The sequence below is a fragment of the Salmo salar genome, chromosome ssa03 (genome assembly GCF_905237065.1).
Source record: "Salmo salar chromosome ssa03, Ssal_v3.1, whole genome shotgun sequence".
NCBI lineage: Eukaryota > Metazoa > Chordata > Actinopteri > Salmoniformes > Salmonidae > Salmo > Salmo salar.
Genome location: NC_059444.1, coordinates 94,561,905 through 94,577,511, shown reverse-complemented (window position 1 = coordinate 94,577,511; position 15,607 = coordinate 94,561,905). Strand labels below are relative to the sequence as shown.

The following is a 15,607-nucleotide window of genomic DNA, read 5'->3' as shown; positions in this document are numbered from 1 at the left end:
ACTCCTTCATCCCCACCTCTCTCTCAATCTCTTCACCCCCCCGCCACACACACCCGTCCCCTCCTCTTTGACACCCCATCTCTCCCTCGCTCTCTCTCTCTCTCTCTCGTTTTCAGCTGTATCCAAGCGGCTGGTGCTGACCTCCAACAGCAAACCCGTTTACAACAAACCACACCCTCCCCATTCACACACACACCAGACAGCCCCAAGAAAACCCCATTCCCACAGACCCAGTGAATCTTCTCTGCTGACACACGTGATGTGTGTGTACGCGTGTGTTGCCACTTTGACCTCCAACGGCTAGTTTCTGGAGTACAGCTGCCTGCGACATTACTGCTTAAATAGCAGCTAATACCTTCATGCACACACACGGTCTACTTAGCATGTGAATAGAGTGCACCCTTTAGTTCTTAGTGGATGAACAGATAACAGCCTAACGAGAGGACCAGCTAATCCAGTTATTTTAGTCCAGGTGGGGAACACTGAATGGACACACACACACCAGTGGGAAAGCTTAGCACAGTACCTTATAGTAGACTGCAGTAAAGCTGGACACTAGGGCTGGGTGCTGTCTGGAACCTCACCATATTATCACCATAGTTACAGTTGAAGTCGGAAGTTTACATACACTTAGGTCGGAGACATTAAAACTCATTTTTCAACCACTCCACAAATTTATTGTTAACAAACTATAGTTTTGGCAAGTTGGTTAGATCATCTACTTTGTGCATGACACAAGTAATTTTTCCAACAATTGTTTACAGACAGATTATTTCACTTATAATTCACTGTATCACAATTCCAGTGGGTCAGAAGTTTACATACACTAAGTTGACTGTGCCTTTAAACAGCTTGGAAGATTCCAGAAAATGTCATGGTATTAGAAGCTTCTGATAGGCTAATTGACATAATTTGAGTCAATTGGAGGTGTATCTGTGGATGTATTTCAAGGCCTACCATCAAACTCAGTGCCTCCTTGCTTGACATCATGGGAAAATCAAAAGAAATCAGCCAAGACCTCAGAAAAACCAATTGTAGACCTCCACAGGTCTGGTTCATCCTTGGGAGCAATTTCCAAACGCCTGAAGGTACCACATTCATCTGTACAAACAAAAGTACACAAGTATAGGCCGCTCAGCAAGGAAGAAGCTACTGCTCCAAAACTGCCATAAAAAAGCCAGACTACGGTTTGCAACTGCACATGAGGACAAAGACTGTACTTTTTGGAGAAATGTCCTCTGGTCTGATGAAACAAAAATATAACTGTTTGGCCATAATGACCATCGTTATGTTTGGAGGAAAAAGGGGGATGCTTGCAAGCCGAAGAACACCATCCCAAACGTGAAGCACGGTAGTGGCAGCATCATGTTGTGGGGGTGCTTTGCTGCAGGAGGGATTGGTGCACTTCACAAAATAGATGGCATCATGAGGAGGTAAATGATGTGGATATATTGAAGCAACATCTCAAGACATCAGTCAGGAAGTTAAAGCTTGGTCGCAAATGGGTCTTCCAAATGGACAATGACCCCAAGCATACTTCCAAAGTTGTGGCAAAATGGCTTAAGGACAACAAAGTCAAGGTATTGGAGTGGCCATCACCAAGCCCTGACCTCAATCCTATAGAACATTTATGGGCAGAACTGAAAAAGCGTGTGCGAACAAGGAGGCCTACAAACCTGACTCAGTTACACCAGCTCTGTCAGGAGGAATGGGCCAAAATTTACCCAACTTATAGTGGGAAGCTGGTGGAAGGCTACCCGAAACGTTTGACCCAAGTTAAACAATTTAAAGGCAATGCTACCAAATACTAATTGCGTGTATGTAAACTTCTGACCCACTGGGAATGTGATGAAAGCAATAAAAGCTTAAATAAATCATTCTCTCTAATAATATTCTGACATTTCACATTCTTAAAATAAAGTGGTGATCGTAACTGACCTAAGACAGGGAATTTTTACTAGGATTAAATGTCAGGAATTGTGAAAAACTGAGTTCAAATGTATTTGGCTAAGGTGTATGTAAACTTCCGACTTCAACTGTATATCGGCAGCTATATCTGTATCTGCAGCTATATCTATATCTGCATCTATACCTGCATCTGCATCTATACCTGCATCTACATCTATACCTGCATCTACATCTATACCTGCATCTACATCTATACCTGCATCTACATCTACACCTGCATCTACATCTACATCTACACCTGCATCTACATCTACACCTGCATCTACATCTACACCTGCATCTACATCTGCATCTATATCTACATCTATATCTACGTCTATATCTGCAAGTGCATCTACATCTATATCTGCATCTACATCTATATCTGCATCTGCAGCTATATCTGCATCTGCAGCTATATCTACGTCTGCATCTATATCTGCATCTACATCTATATCTGCATCTACAGCTGTATCTGCAGCTATATCTGCATCTGCAGCTATATCTGCATCTATATCTGCATCTATATCTGCATCTACATCTATATCTGCATCTACATCTACGTCTATGTCTGCATCTATATCTACATCTACATCTATATCTGCATCTACATCTACGTCTATGTCTGCATCTATATCTGCATCTATATCTATATCTGCATCTATATCTATATCTGCATCTATATCTATATCTGCATCACAAACGGCACCCTATTCCCTTCATAGTGCACTAAGTTTAACCGGGGCTCTATATACTAGAAAGGAAATAGAGTGCCGTTTGGGACAAAACCGATGACTGTTGCTGTGGTTTTGAAACAAGAGAGAGAGAGAACGACAGAAACAGAGAGTGAGAGAGAAACAGAGTTGGAACAAAGGACACAGTTTGTCTGCTGCTGCATTCACTCTCTCTCTCTCGCAATGCAGGCACACTCTCTTACCGTGCAGTCCATTGCAGGGTGGCTCTCTTCTCTCCTCTGAAGTGTGCTGTCCATTCCTGATTCCACTGCCACAGACATTTACACACACACACATCCACACACACTGCCCAGATACGGGTAATCCACACCCTCCTAACAATTACTGTTTGCACGTGTGTTGTTCAGTCACAATATAGATCGTTCATACACACACACGTGTGTATGCCAGGTCCGAACACACAAACCCACAGTCCAATAGGTCCAGCCCAAACAGTAGTCCCCCAATTACAATCCACAGAATTTTTGATAGAAGAAGAGCTGCGACGAACACACTACACCAGCGCTCCAGCACTGTACCGTCAACAGAACAGCTAACACACTACACCAGCACTGTACCGTCAACAGAACAGCTAACACACTACACCAGCACTGTACCGTCAACAGAACAGCTAACACACTACACCAGCACTGTACCGTCAACAGAACAGCTAACACACTACACCAGCACTGTACCGTCAACAGAACAGCTAACACACTACACCAGCACTGTACCGTCAACAGAACAGCTAACACACTACACCAGCACTGTACCGTCTACAGAACAGCTAACACACTACACCAGCACTGTACCGTCAACAGAACAGCGAACACACTACACCAGCACTGTACCGTCAACAGAACAGCTAACACACTACACCAGCACTGTACCGTCAACAGAACAGCTAACACACTGACACTGCAGCGTGCCGGTTTGAATTTGAAAACACACTGACGCTTCGGCAACAGTTACCGGGTTAAAGCCACACCTCCCACTGTACACCACCTCCCTCCCTCCTGGCTGTTGCTAGGTAACTACTGCTAGGTAACTACTGCTAGGTAACTACCCCGCTAGCTAGGTAACTACACCGCTAGCTAGGTAACTACACCGCTAGCTAGGTAACTACCTACCGCTACCGCTCGCTAGGTAACTACCGCTAGGTAACTTAGGTAACTACCGCTAGGTAACTACCGCTACCGCTCGCTAGTTAACTACCGCTAGGTAACTGTTCAGCTGGGCCGTTCTCTAGCGGTGACATCAGATATATTGAGTCTCGCATTGCAACCACGCTGATCTCTATGTTACTTTGTAACCATAACATTGATAAGATTCCTGCAAAATTATCTGCTTTTCATAGACAAGTATTCATTGCGTGGTCGTTAATATATAAACATAATTTTTCCCAGCATAGGTATTTCATTTGGAACAATAAGGACATTTTGTATAGAAACAAGTCTTTATGTTTTAAGAACTGGTTCACTAATCATATCCTGCTGGTAAGTCAACTTTTTAACGCAGAAGGATTGTTACTCAATTATGAGGAATTTTTATCTCGTTGCAATATCCCTGTCACACCTAGAGAGTTCGCCGTAGTCTTTGATGCTATTCCATCTGGAACTCTCATGTTATTGAGAGGTGTAGCCAGACCTCACCTTCTTGACCTACCCTCGCTTAACTGCATTAACTCTCCAATAGGGAAAATATGTTTCTCCTTGCTTCCTCAGAACAACAGATCTATTCGTGCTTTATTTCAAAGGGATATTGTATCCATTCCTTATGTCACAAGTTACTAGAATACATTGGTCACTAATATCTGTTGGAAAAAAAGTCTGGTTATTATCACACAAATACCTGCTTGTTAACATGGTCAAAGAGGTCTCTTTCAGAATGATACAGAAGTATTACCCTGCCAATCACTACCTGAAGAAACTTAAAAAGACATTAACATTGATTATACTTTTACACTCTTCCATGTTTTCTAGAATGAATTCGAGCAGTACATTAAGACCATTCTACATTCTTCTAATAAGAAACCTGTTAAAACAATTCATGTGTGTTTTGCGTTTTTGTATAATCTGTAATTTGTTGTACCCCCTAGCATATGCTATCGTTGTCTATTTATGTATTTACTGTATGTATACAGACTTTTCTACATTGGTAATACATTTTTTTTTTACTTCAATAATAAAAAAAAAAAGATAAAAAAAAAAATTTAAAAACACACGCTCATCGCTAACTCTTTCTTTTCATCTTTTCATCTGCTCTCTCTCTCCCTGCCTCACTCTTCAGCATTTCAGCCTATCCTCATGGAGACACAGAGAGGGGTGGGGTTAGCGGCATTTCAGCCTATCCTCATGGAGACACAGAGAGGGGTGGGGTTAGCGGCATTTCAGCCTATCCTCATGGAGACACAGAGAGGGGTGGGGTTAGCGGCATTTCAGCCTATCCTCATGGAGACACAGAGAGGGGTGGGGTTAGCGGCATTTCAGCCTATCCTCATGGAGACACAGAAAGGGGGTGGGGTTAGAGGAATAGTCAGTTCTTGCAGTAAAAAAACAACCACAGAGAAGCTAAACAGCAGGTTGTTAACAATAAAGTGAATCAATGAGTGTAAAGGAAACAGGAAATAGAAAGACTCATTATATTATAGGGAAGTGAGGAGTCTCACAGCTCACTACTTCCTGGAAGTACCAGCATGCAGGTCTTGTCTACACAGGCTGTTCTGGTTACTAACATTGTAAATAAGAATTTGATCTTGGTCAAATAAATGTTAAAACAAATGTAGTTACAGGACTTCTAAGACAGTAGCAAGACTACTGACTAGGACTTAGTTTTTTAGTATTCCCTTAACACACACACGCTGTAATACTGATACATGTCAGACCAGACCAACAGAGAACCTTATTTATGTCACTGAAGGACAGACAAGAGAAACAACCTTATTTATGTTATTATAGGACAGACAAACAGAGGTCTGGGGTCTGCTCACCAACCAAGAATTCACAAAATAGGACAAACACCAAATTGAGACTCTGCAGGCAGAATTCTGCTAAATATCGTCTGTGTAAAACACCAAATAATGCATGCAGAGCAGAATTAGGCCGATACCCGCTAACTATCAAAATCCAGAAAAGAGAAGTTAAATTCTATAACCACCTAAAAGGAAGAGATTCCCAAACCTTCCATAACAAATCCATCACCTACAGAGAGATGAACCTGGAGAAGAGTCCCCTAAGCAAGCTGGTCCTGGGGCTCTGTTCACAAACACAAACACACCCCACAGAGCCCCAGGACAGCAGCACAATTACACCCAACCAAATCATGAGAAAAGTAAAAGATAATTACTTGAAGCATTGGAAAAAATTCACTCAAAAAAACTGAGTAAACTAGAATGCTGTTTGGCCCTAAACAGAGTACACAGTGGCAGAATATCTGACTATTGTGACTGACCCAAACTTAAAACTTCTCAGGGCTGCGTGGGACGCTACCGTCCCACCCACGGTTCATACTATTCAACAGTCAGTGAAAAATCAGAGCGCCAAATTCAAAACAACAAAATGTCATAATTCAAAGTTCTCAAACATACAACTATTTTACACCATTTTAAAGATAAACCTCTCCTTAATCCAACCACATTGTCCGATTTCAAAAAGGCTTTACGGAGAAAGCATAAAGTTAGATTATGTTAGGACAGTGCCAACACAAGAAAAACCACACAGCCATTTTTCAAGCAGGAGAGGGGTCACAAAAACCATAAATACAGCTAAAATTAAGCACTAACCTTTGACGATCTTCATCAGATGACAGTCCTAGGACTCAATGTTACACAATACATGTATGTTTTGTTCTATAAAGTTCATATTTATATCCAAAAACCCCATTTTACATTGGCGCGTGATGTTCAGAAAATACTTTTCCTCCAAAACTGCCGGTGGATCAGCACAACAATTTACAAAAATACTCATACTAAACGTTTATAAAATATTAAACTGTTATTCAAAGAATTATAGATAAACATCTCCTTTATGCAACCGCTGTGACAGATTTCAAAAAAGCTTCACGGGGAAAGCACACTTTGCAATAATCTGAGTACTGCGCTCAGAAACATACACCAGGCAATACAGATACCCGCCATTTTGGAGTCATCTAAAATCATAAATAGCATTATAAATATTCACTTACCTTTGATGATCTTCATCAGAAGGCACTTCCAGGAATCCCAGGTCCACAATAAATGTTGTTTTGTTCGATAAAGTCCATAATTTATGTCCAAATACCTCCTTGTTGTTAGCGCGTTCAGTAAGCTACTCCAAATGTAGGAACCGCGCCCAAAATTTCATGACGAAAGTCAAAAAAAGTTATATTTACGTTCGTTCGTTGAAACATGTCAAACGTTGTATAGCATCAATCTTTAGTGCCTTTTCAACATAAAACTTCAATAATATTCCAACCGGACGATTCCAATGTCTTGAAAAACGTTATGGAACACAGTACCTCATCACGTGAACACGCGCCACAAAACTCATGTCATTTTCTGAGTCACCAACTTCCCGGCCTTCTTGTTTGCTCTGTGTTCACCGCAAAAGCCTGAAACTAGGTTCTAAAGACTGTTGACATCTAGTGGAATGAACCCTAAGTCACTGTGTGTTAGATAGGCAATGACTTGAAAAGACTACAAGCATCAGATTTCCCACTTCCTGGTTGGATTTTTCTCAGGTTTTTGCCTGCCATATGAGTTCTGTTATACTCACAGACATCATTCAAACAGTTTTAGAAACGTCAGAGTGTTTTCTATCCAAATCTACTAATAATATGCAAATATTTGACTGGGCCCGAGTATTAGGCAGTTTACTCTGGGCACATTTTTCATCCGAAATCAAAACTACTGCCCCCTATACCTTGACAGGTTAAGGAAAGCTTTGACTATGTACAGACTCAGTGAGCATAGCCTTGCTATTGAGAAAGGCCGCTGTAGGCAGACCTGGCTCTCAAGAGAAGACAGGCTATGTGCACACTGCCCACAAAATGAGGTGGAAACTGAGCTGTAGTTCCTAACCTCGTGCCAAATGTATGACCATATTAGAGACACATATTTCCATCAGATTACACAGACCCACAAAGAATTTGAAAACAAACCCAATCTTGCTGCCGTGTGCCATCACAGCAGCAAGATTTGAGCTGTTGCCACAAGAAAAGGGCAACCAGTGAAGAACAAACACCATTTTAATTACAACACATATTTATGTTTATTTATTTTCCCTTTTGTACTTTAACTATAACATTTAAATATGACATTTGAAATGTCTGTATTATTTTGCAAGTGTAATGTTTACTGTTAATTTTTCTATTGTTTATTTCACTTTTATTTATGATCTATTTCACTTGCTTTGGCAATGTAAACATATGTTTTCCATGCCAATAAAGCCCTTTGAATTGAATTGAGAGAGAGAGAGAGAGAGAGAGAGACAGAGAGAGAGAGAGTGAAAGGGTGAGAGAGAGAGAGAGAGAGAGAAATAAGGTATAGAGATTAAGAGAGAACATCCAGTCTTGCCATGCATACCAATTACTCCCCATGCCAATGGCAAACACGCAGGACCTAAGCTGCTTGAGTCAGGGTTAGCTGCTGGGGAGGAGAGACACTGTGAGGGAGAGACACATGGGCTTACACCTGTACAGGTACACACCCGGGCCGAGTCTACGGGTACACACCTGGACCGAGTCTACGGGTACACACCTGGGCCGAGTCTACGGGCACACACCCGGGCCGAGTCTACGGGCACACACCCGGGCCGAGTCGACGGGCACACACCCGGGCCGAGTCGACGGGCACACACCCGGGCCGAGTCGACGGGCACACACCCGGGCCGAGTCGACGGGCACACACCCGGGCCGAGTCTACGGGCACACACCCGGGCCGAGTCTACGGGCACACACCCGGGCCGAGTCTACGGGCACACACCCGGGCCGAGTCTAAAGGCACACACCCGGGCCGAGTCTACAGGCACACACCCGGGCCGAGTCTACAGGCACACACCCGGGCCGAGTCTACAGGCACACACCCGGGCCGAGTCTACAGGCACACACCCGGGCCGAGTCTACAGGCACACACCTGGGCCGAGTCTACAGGCACACACCCGGGCCGAGTCTACAGGCACTGTGGGAGACACATGGGCTGTTATACACCTGGGTTGTATTCATTATTGTAAAAAGTTTTGCAATTGAAAAGGAAGTGGAGTATTTCTTATTAGATTAATTCAGGAGTCTCCCTCCGTGTTTCAGTCTGTTTTCTTCCATTTGATTCCTAATGATCACAACCCTGAGTTGCATTCAGGCGAAGGTAAAGTCATTCTGCCATTACAATAGAAGGTGATGTCAGAGTGAAGCTGTACTTACATGTACTGCTGGCTGTGTAGACATCTAGGAGGTTAGCTGGCTATGCTACAAACACTGCTACTACACCTGTCCTTCTTTCTCTCTGGTGTGTTAGGGGTTCAGAACATGTGGAGGAGGGCACACTGGCGCCACTTGTGGCAGCTTTATGTAACTGCACTTAAACAGAATACCTGCCTATGGGCCAGATTGAGGCACACCTGAGTTAACCAAGCTTTATTTTGAAACCAATATTGTTCATACCTTCACATCTGAATGGTTTCAGAGACTTTCTTGATGAAATGGTACAAGCCTATGCACAAATAAAGAAAGAGAAAGCCCATTGCACAGCGGTACGTTCATCCTGGTGCTGGTTTTGGCAGAACAACCAGTATTCACAAACAAGAGTAAAAACCCACACACTACAAACCACAGGCTGAAAATAATAACAGCTGCTATGGATCTATCTGTCTCCCTGACCTGTCTGTCTCTGTCTCCCTGACCTGTCTGTCTCTGTCTCCCTGACCTGTCTGTCTCTGTCTCCCTGACCTGTCTGTCTCTGTCTCCCTGACCTGTCTGTATCTGTCTCCCTGACCTGTCTGTCTCTGTCTCCCTGACCTGTCTGTATCTGTCTCCCTGACCTGTCTGTCTCTGTCTCCCTGACCTGTCTGTATCTGTCTCCCTGACCTGTCTGTCTCTGTCTCCCTGACCTGTCTGTCTCTGTCTCCCTGACCTGTCTGTCTCTGTCTCCCTGACCTGTCTGTCTCTGTCTCCCTGACCTGTCTGTATCTGTCTCCCTGACCTGTCTGTCTCTGTCTCCCTGACCTGTCTGTCTCTGTCTCCCTGACCTGTCTGTCTCTGTCTCCCTGACCTGTCTGTCTCTGTCTCCCTGACCTGTCTGTCTCTGTCTCCCTGACCTGTCTGTATCTGTCTCCCTGACCTGTCTGTCTCTGTCTCCCTGACCTGTCTGTATCTGTCTCCCTGACCTGTCTGTCTCTGTCTCCCTGACCTGTCTGTATCTGTCTCCCTGACCTGTCTGTCTCTGTCTCCCTGACCTGTCTGTCTCTGTCTCCCTGACCTGTCTGTCTCTGTCTCCCTGACATGTCTGTCTCTGTCTCCCTGACCTGTCTGTCTCTGTCTCCCTGACCTGTCTGTCTCTGTCTCCCTGACCTGTCTGTTTCTGTCTCCCTGACCTGTCTGTCTCTGTCTCCCTGACATGTCTGTCTCTGTCTCCCTGACCTGTCTGTCTCTGTCTCCCTGACCTGTCTGTCTCTGTTTCCCTGACCTGTCTGTCTCTGTCTCCCTGACCTGTCTGTCTCTGTCTCCCTGACCTGTCTGACTCTGTCTCCCTGACCTGTCTGTCTCTGTCTCCCTGACCTGTCTGTCTCTGTCTCCCTGACCTGTCTGTCTCTGTCTCCCTGGCATGTCTGACTCTGTCTCCCTGGCCTGTCTGTCTCTGTCTCCCTGACCTGTCTGTCTCTGTCTTCCTGACCTGTCTGACTCTGTCTCCCTGACCTGTCTGTCTCTGTCTCCCTGACCTGTCTGTCTCTGTCTCCCTGACCTGTCTGTCTCTGTCTCCCTGGCATGTCTGACTCTGTCTCCCTGGCCTGTCTGTCTCTGTCTCCCTGACCTGTCTGTCTGGCTTCCTATCCTGTCTGTCTCTGTCTCCCTGGCCTGTCTGACTCTGTCTCCCTGACCTGTCTGTCTCTGTCTGCCTGGCCTATCTGTCTCTGTCTCCCTGACCTGTCTGTCTCTGTCTCCCTGACCTGTCTGTCTCTGTCTCCCTGACATGTCTGTCTCTGTCTCCCTGACCTGTCTGTCTCTGTCTCCCTGACCTGTCTGTCTCTGTCTCCCTGACCTGTCTGACTCTGTCTCCCTGACCTGTCTGTCTCTGTCTCCCTGACCTGTCTGTCTCTGTCTCCCTGACCTGTCTGACTCTGTCTCCCTGACCTGTCTGACTCTGTCTCCCTGACCTGTCTGTCTCTGTCTCCCTGGCCTATCTGTCTCTGTCTCCCTGGCCTGTCTGTCTCTGTCTCCCTGACCTGTCTGTCTCTGTCTCCCTGACATGTCTGTCTCTGTCTCCCTGACCTGTCTGACTGGCTTCCTATCCTGTCTGTCTCTGTCTCCCTGGCCTGTCTGACTCTGTCTCCCTGACCTGTCTGACTGGCTTCCTATCCTGTCTGTCTCTGTCTCCCTGGCCTATCTGTCTCTGTCTCCCTGGCCTATCTGTCTCTGTCTCCCTGGCCTATCTGTCTCTGTCTCCCTGACCTGTCTGTCTCTGTCTCCTTGAATGTGACTGATATCCTCTCTCCTTCTCAAGACCATCTATATTTCCACGGCTGACCATCCAAAATGCAAGCTGTGCACCAACCCTGATCCCATCCATGACTTCTGATCTGTCTTGATACTGTATCCCATTTATTGATTTATTTTGTTTTCTTGAATTTCCTGATGTATACGCAATTCAGCTTTTAGCTGCTATGTATACTGGATTAAACTAAACTAATCCACACTCAGTACATAGCAACAGGTAGCCAAGAGGTTAGAGAGGTGGACCAGAAGGTTGTCAGTTCAAATCCCAGACCAGGTATAATGAACTACTGGGTTCAGATCCCAGACCAGGTATAATGAACTACTGGGTTCAGATCCCAGACCAGGTATAATGAACTACTGGGTTCAGATCCCAGACCAGGTATAATGAACTACTGGGTTCAGATCCCAGACCAGGCATAGTGAACTACTGGGTTCAGATCCCAGACCAGGCATAGTGAACTACTGGGTTCAGATCCCAGACCAAGCATAGTGAACTACTGGGTTCAGATCCCAGACGAGGAATAATGAACTACTAGGATCAGATCCCAGACCAGGTAGTATGAACTACTGGGTTCAGATCCCAGACCAGGCATAATGAACTACTAGGTTCAGATCCCAGACCAGGTAGTATGAACTACTGGGTTCAGATCCCAGACCAGGCATAATGACCTACTGTGTTCAGATCCCAGACCAGGTATAATGACATACTGTGTTCAGATCCCAGACCAGGTATAATGAACTACTGGGTTCAGATCCCAGACCAGGTATAATGAACTACTGGGTTCAGATCCCAGACCAGGCATAATGAACTACTAGGTTCAGATCCCAGACCAGGTAGTATGAACTACTGGGTTCAGATCCCAGACCAGGCATAATGAACTACTGGGTTCAGATCCCAGACCAGGTATAATGAACTACTAGGTTCAGATCCCAGACCAGGTAGTATGAACTACTGGGTTCAGATCCCAGACCAGGTAGTATGAACTACTGGGTTCAGATCCCAGACCAGGCATAATGAACTACTGGGTTCAGATCCCAGACCAGGTAGTATGAACTACTAGGTTCAGATCCCAGACCAGGTAGTATGAACTACTGGGTTCAGATCCCAGACCAGGTAGTATGAACTACTGGGTTCAGATCCCAGACCAGGTAGTATGAACTACTGGGTTCAGATCCCAGACCAGGCATAATGAACTACTGGGTTCAGATCCCAGACCAGGTAGTATGAACTACTGGGTTCAGATCCCAGACCAGGTATAATGAACTACTGGGTTCAGATCCCAGGTGCTCACACATAGAGACAGCACACACACATCCTTGATAATGTGCAACACACACCTGGCTCTGCCAATAAGTAACTGATAGATCTCCTTACACACACACACCTAGGCAAGTGGTGATAGCTGGTGTGTGATGGAAAAAGGCTTAGAGTAAAACTGTCTTCCCAGCCACTCATCCTGTTCCATCATTAGGTGTTCAGGTCACACACAGCCTTGAGCTGTGTATGTCTCATGTCTCTCTGAGCCCTATACTACGTTTGAGGAGTTAGCAAGGTAGCTTTGGTCAACTTGGGATAACCGGTATCATGAAAATGGCTCACCTTTTAGCCAGGTACAATTCTATGGCAATGTATCCTTTAGAACTAGGGCAGGCTAACTCAGAGCTAACTGAGCCAGGACTAACCTGCTCCAGGGAAGGCTAACTCAGAGCTAACTGAGCCAGAACTAACCTGCTACGGGGCAGGCTAACTCAGAGCTAACTGAGCCAGGACTAACCTGCTCCAGGGCAGGCTAACTCAGATCTAACTGAGCCAGGACTAACCTGCTACGGGGCAGGCTAACTCAGAGCTAACTGAGCCAGGACTAACCTGCTACGGGGCAGGCTAACTCAGAGCTAACTGAGCCAGGACTAACCTGCTACGGGGCAGGCTAACTCAGAGCTAACTGAGCCAGGACTAACCTGCTACGGGGCAGGCTAACTCAGAGCTAACTGAGCCAGGACTAACCTGCTACGGGGCAGGCTAACTCAGAGCTAACTGAGCCAGGACTAACCTGCTACGGGGCAGGCTAACTCAGAGCTAACTGAGCCAGGACTAACCTGCTACGGGGCAGGCTAACTCAGAGCTAACTGAGCCAGAACTAACCTGCTACGGGGCAGGCTAACTCAGAGCTAACTGAGCCAGGACTAACCTGCTCCAGGGCAGGCTAACTCAGATCTAACTGAGCCAGGACTAACCTGCTACGGGGCAGGCTAACTCAGAGCTAACTGAGCCAGGACTAACCTGCTACGGGGCAGGCTAACTCAGATCTAACTGAGCCAGGACTAACCTGCTCCAGGGCAGGCTAACTCAGATCTAACTGAGCCAGAACTCAATCTCTCTCTGCTTCTCTCTCTCCCTCCCTCTTTCGCTGTCTCTCTCTCTCTCTCTCCTCTCTCTCTCTTTTACTGTCTCTCTCTCTCTGCTTCTCTCTCTGCTTCTCTCTCTACTTCTCTCTCTGCTTCTCTCTCTGCTTCTCTCTCTGCTTCTCTCTCTGCTTCTATCTCTACTTCTCTCTCTGCTTCTCTCTCTACTTCTCTCTCTGCTTCTCTCTCTGCTTTTCTCTCTACCTCTCTCTACCTCTCTCTCTGCTTCTCTCTCTACCTCTCTCTTGGCTTCTCTCTCGGCTTCTCTCTCTCTCTGCTTCTCTCTCTCTGTAGCTATACATCGATGCCCTCTAGTGAAAAATATTAAACATAGCAGCACAGCATATTCACTGTATCATATTCCCATAAAGATGAATGAGCCCAGTAAAAGTAGAACTGCTTATAGTCAGTAGATTCATATAGAGTTGTAATGACTGACATACAGTCTCCCTATAAAACCTGTGAGCCAGCCCAGTACACATTACTGTGGCTTAGGATCTAAAGGAGGTCAAATAGACTGTCTCTCTGTCTCTCTCTCTCTCCTTCTCTCACTCCCTCACTCGGAGAGCAGTCAGACCAGCTACACTCTCAGCAACAAAGCACTGTACAAAAAAAATTCTGGACTCAAGCCACACCTTCCTAGTCATTTAATCTCACTGACAACCCTACAGGTAGAGAGAGAGAGAGAGAGAGAGAGAGAGAGAGAGAGAGAGAGAGAGAGAGAGAGAGAGAGAGAGAGAGAGAGGAAGAGAGAGGAGAGAGAGAGAGAACTAGAGAGAGAGAACTAGAGAGAGAGAGAGAGAAAGAGAGAGAGAGAGAGAGAGAGAGAGAGAGAGAGAGAGAGAGAGAGAGTGTGTGTGTGGGTTGTTTGTGTGTCAGCAACACCACTAGACATGGTGATATACTGACACGGTGGAAGGAAACAAATTGTATTATCTGAAGCATTTACCACTGGGAGGCCAGAGGAAGCAATCTCTAACACATACACACACACACACACACACACACACACACACACACACACACACACACACACACACACACACACACACACACACACACACACACACACGGGGACACACACACACACTTGCTCGGAACGCCCAGAGCAATCTCCTACAGACAGGGAAGGTGAAAGAGGAAATTCGCTAATCGCCGAGGCAATGTCAGAATACAAAAACTGACTGGACTGACACACTCACGGACACACACATACACACACACACACACACACACACACACACACACACACACACACACACACACACACACACACACACACACACACACACACACACACACACACACACACACACACACACACTCTCTCTCTCTCTCTCTCTCTCTCTCTCTCTCATTCCCTCACGCTCTCTCTCTTTCTCTCTCATGCCCTCACGCTCTCTCTCTCTCTCTCTCTCACTCTTCCTCTCTCTCTCTCTCTCTCTCTCTCTCTTTTCTCTCTGTCTGTCTGAGAGATAGTGTTCTCATACAGACTGAACAGCTTGGTAGGAAAACAACCAAACTGCCAACAATAGAACAACAACAGAACAGAATGCTAACAGAATGATCAGACATTGGGCAACACTGGTCTCAGTGGTCTAACTGGGCATGAGGACAAGGTGACCAGGCAGGGGAGAGGGAGGAAGGGAAGGAGGGACCACTGCTGGTACGTCCATTGATCGAGGCTCTCACCATTATCAGAATGATGAAATCTAAACCAGCAGAGAACTGAACACCACTATAGAGTTCTAGCCCACAAACATGGTAGAAGCAGAGGGAACGGCAGGATCTCCTGTTACTGTAGTGAGACAGCTTGATGTACCGGACACCCCCTGGACAGG

General features: G+C 45.8%; 1 protein-coding gene across 4 annotated transcripts in view; it reads right to left on the bottom strand.

The window, feature by feature from the left end:
- The window catches only part of LOC123724056 (rab11 family-interacting protein 4A), a 116,264-nt gene that overhangs the window by 37,247 nt on the left and 63,410 nt on the right, over window positions 1-15,607 (bottom strand). Inside the window, exon 1 of one of the 4 annotated variants that reach the window (XM_045715865.1) lies at window positions 9,075-9,181. The exons of 2 other annotated variants lie outside the window; for them this stretch is intronic. In XM_045715865.1, coding sequence (XP_045571821.1) covers window positions 9,075-9,098 — 24 coding nt within the window. In that variant the 5' untranslated portion in view covers window positions 9,099-9,181. Of the gene's footprint in view, window positions 1-2,884; window positions 3,615-9,074; window positions 9,182-15,607 lie in introns of those variants that run through there. One more of the 4 variants, XM_045715864.1, reaches the window with a different exon arrangement.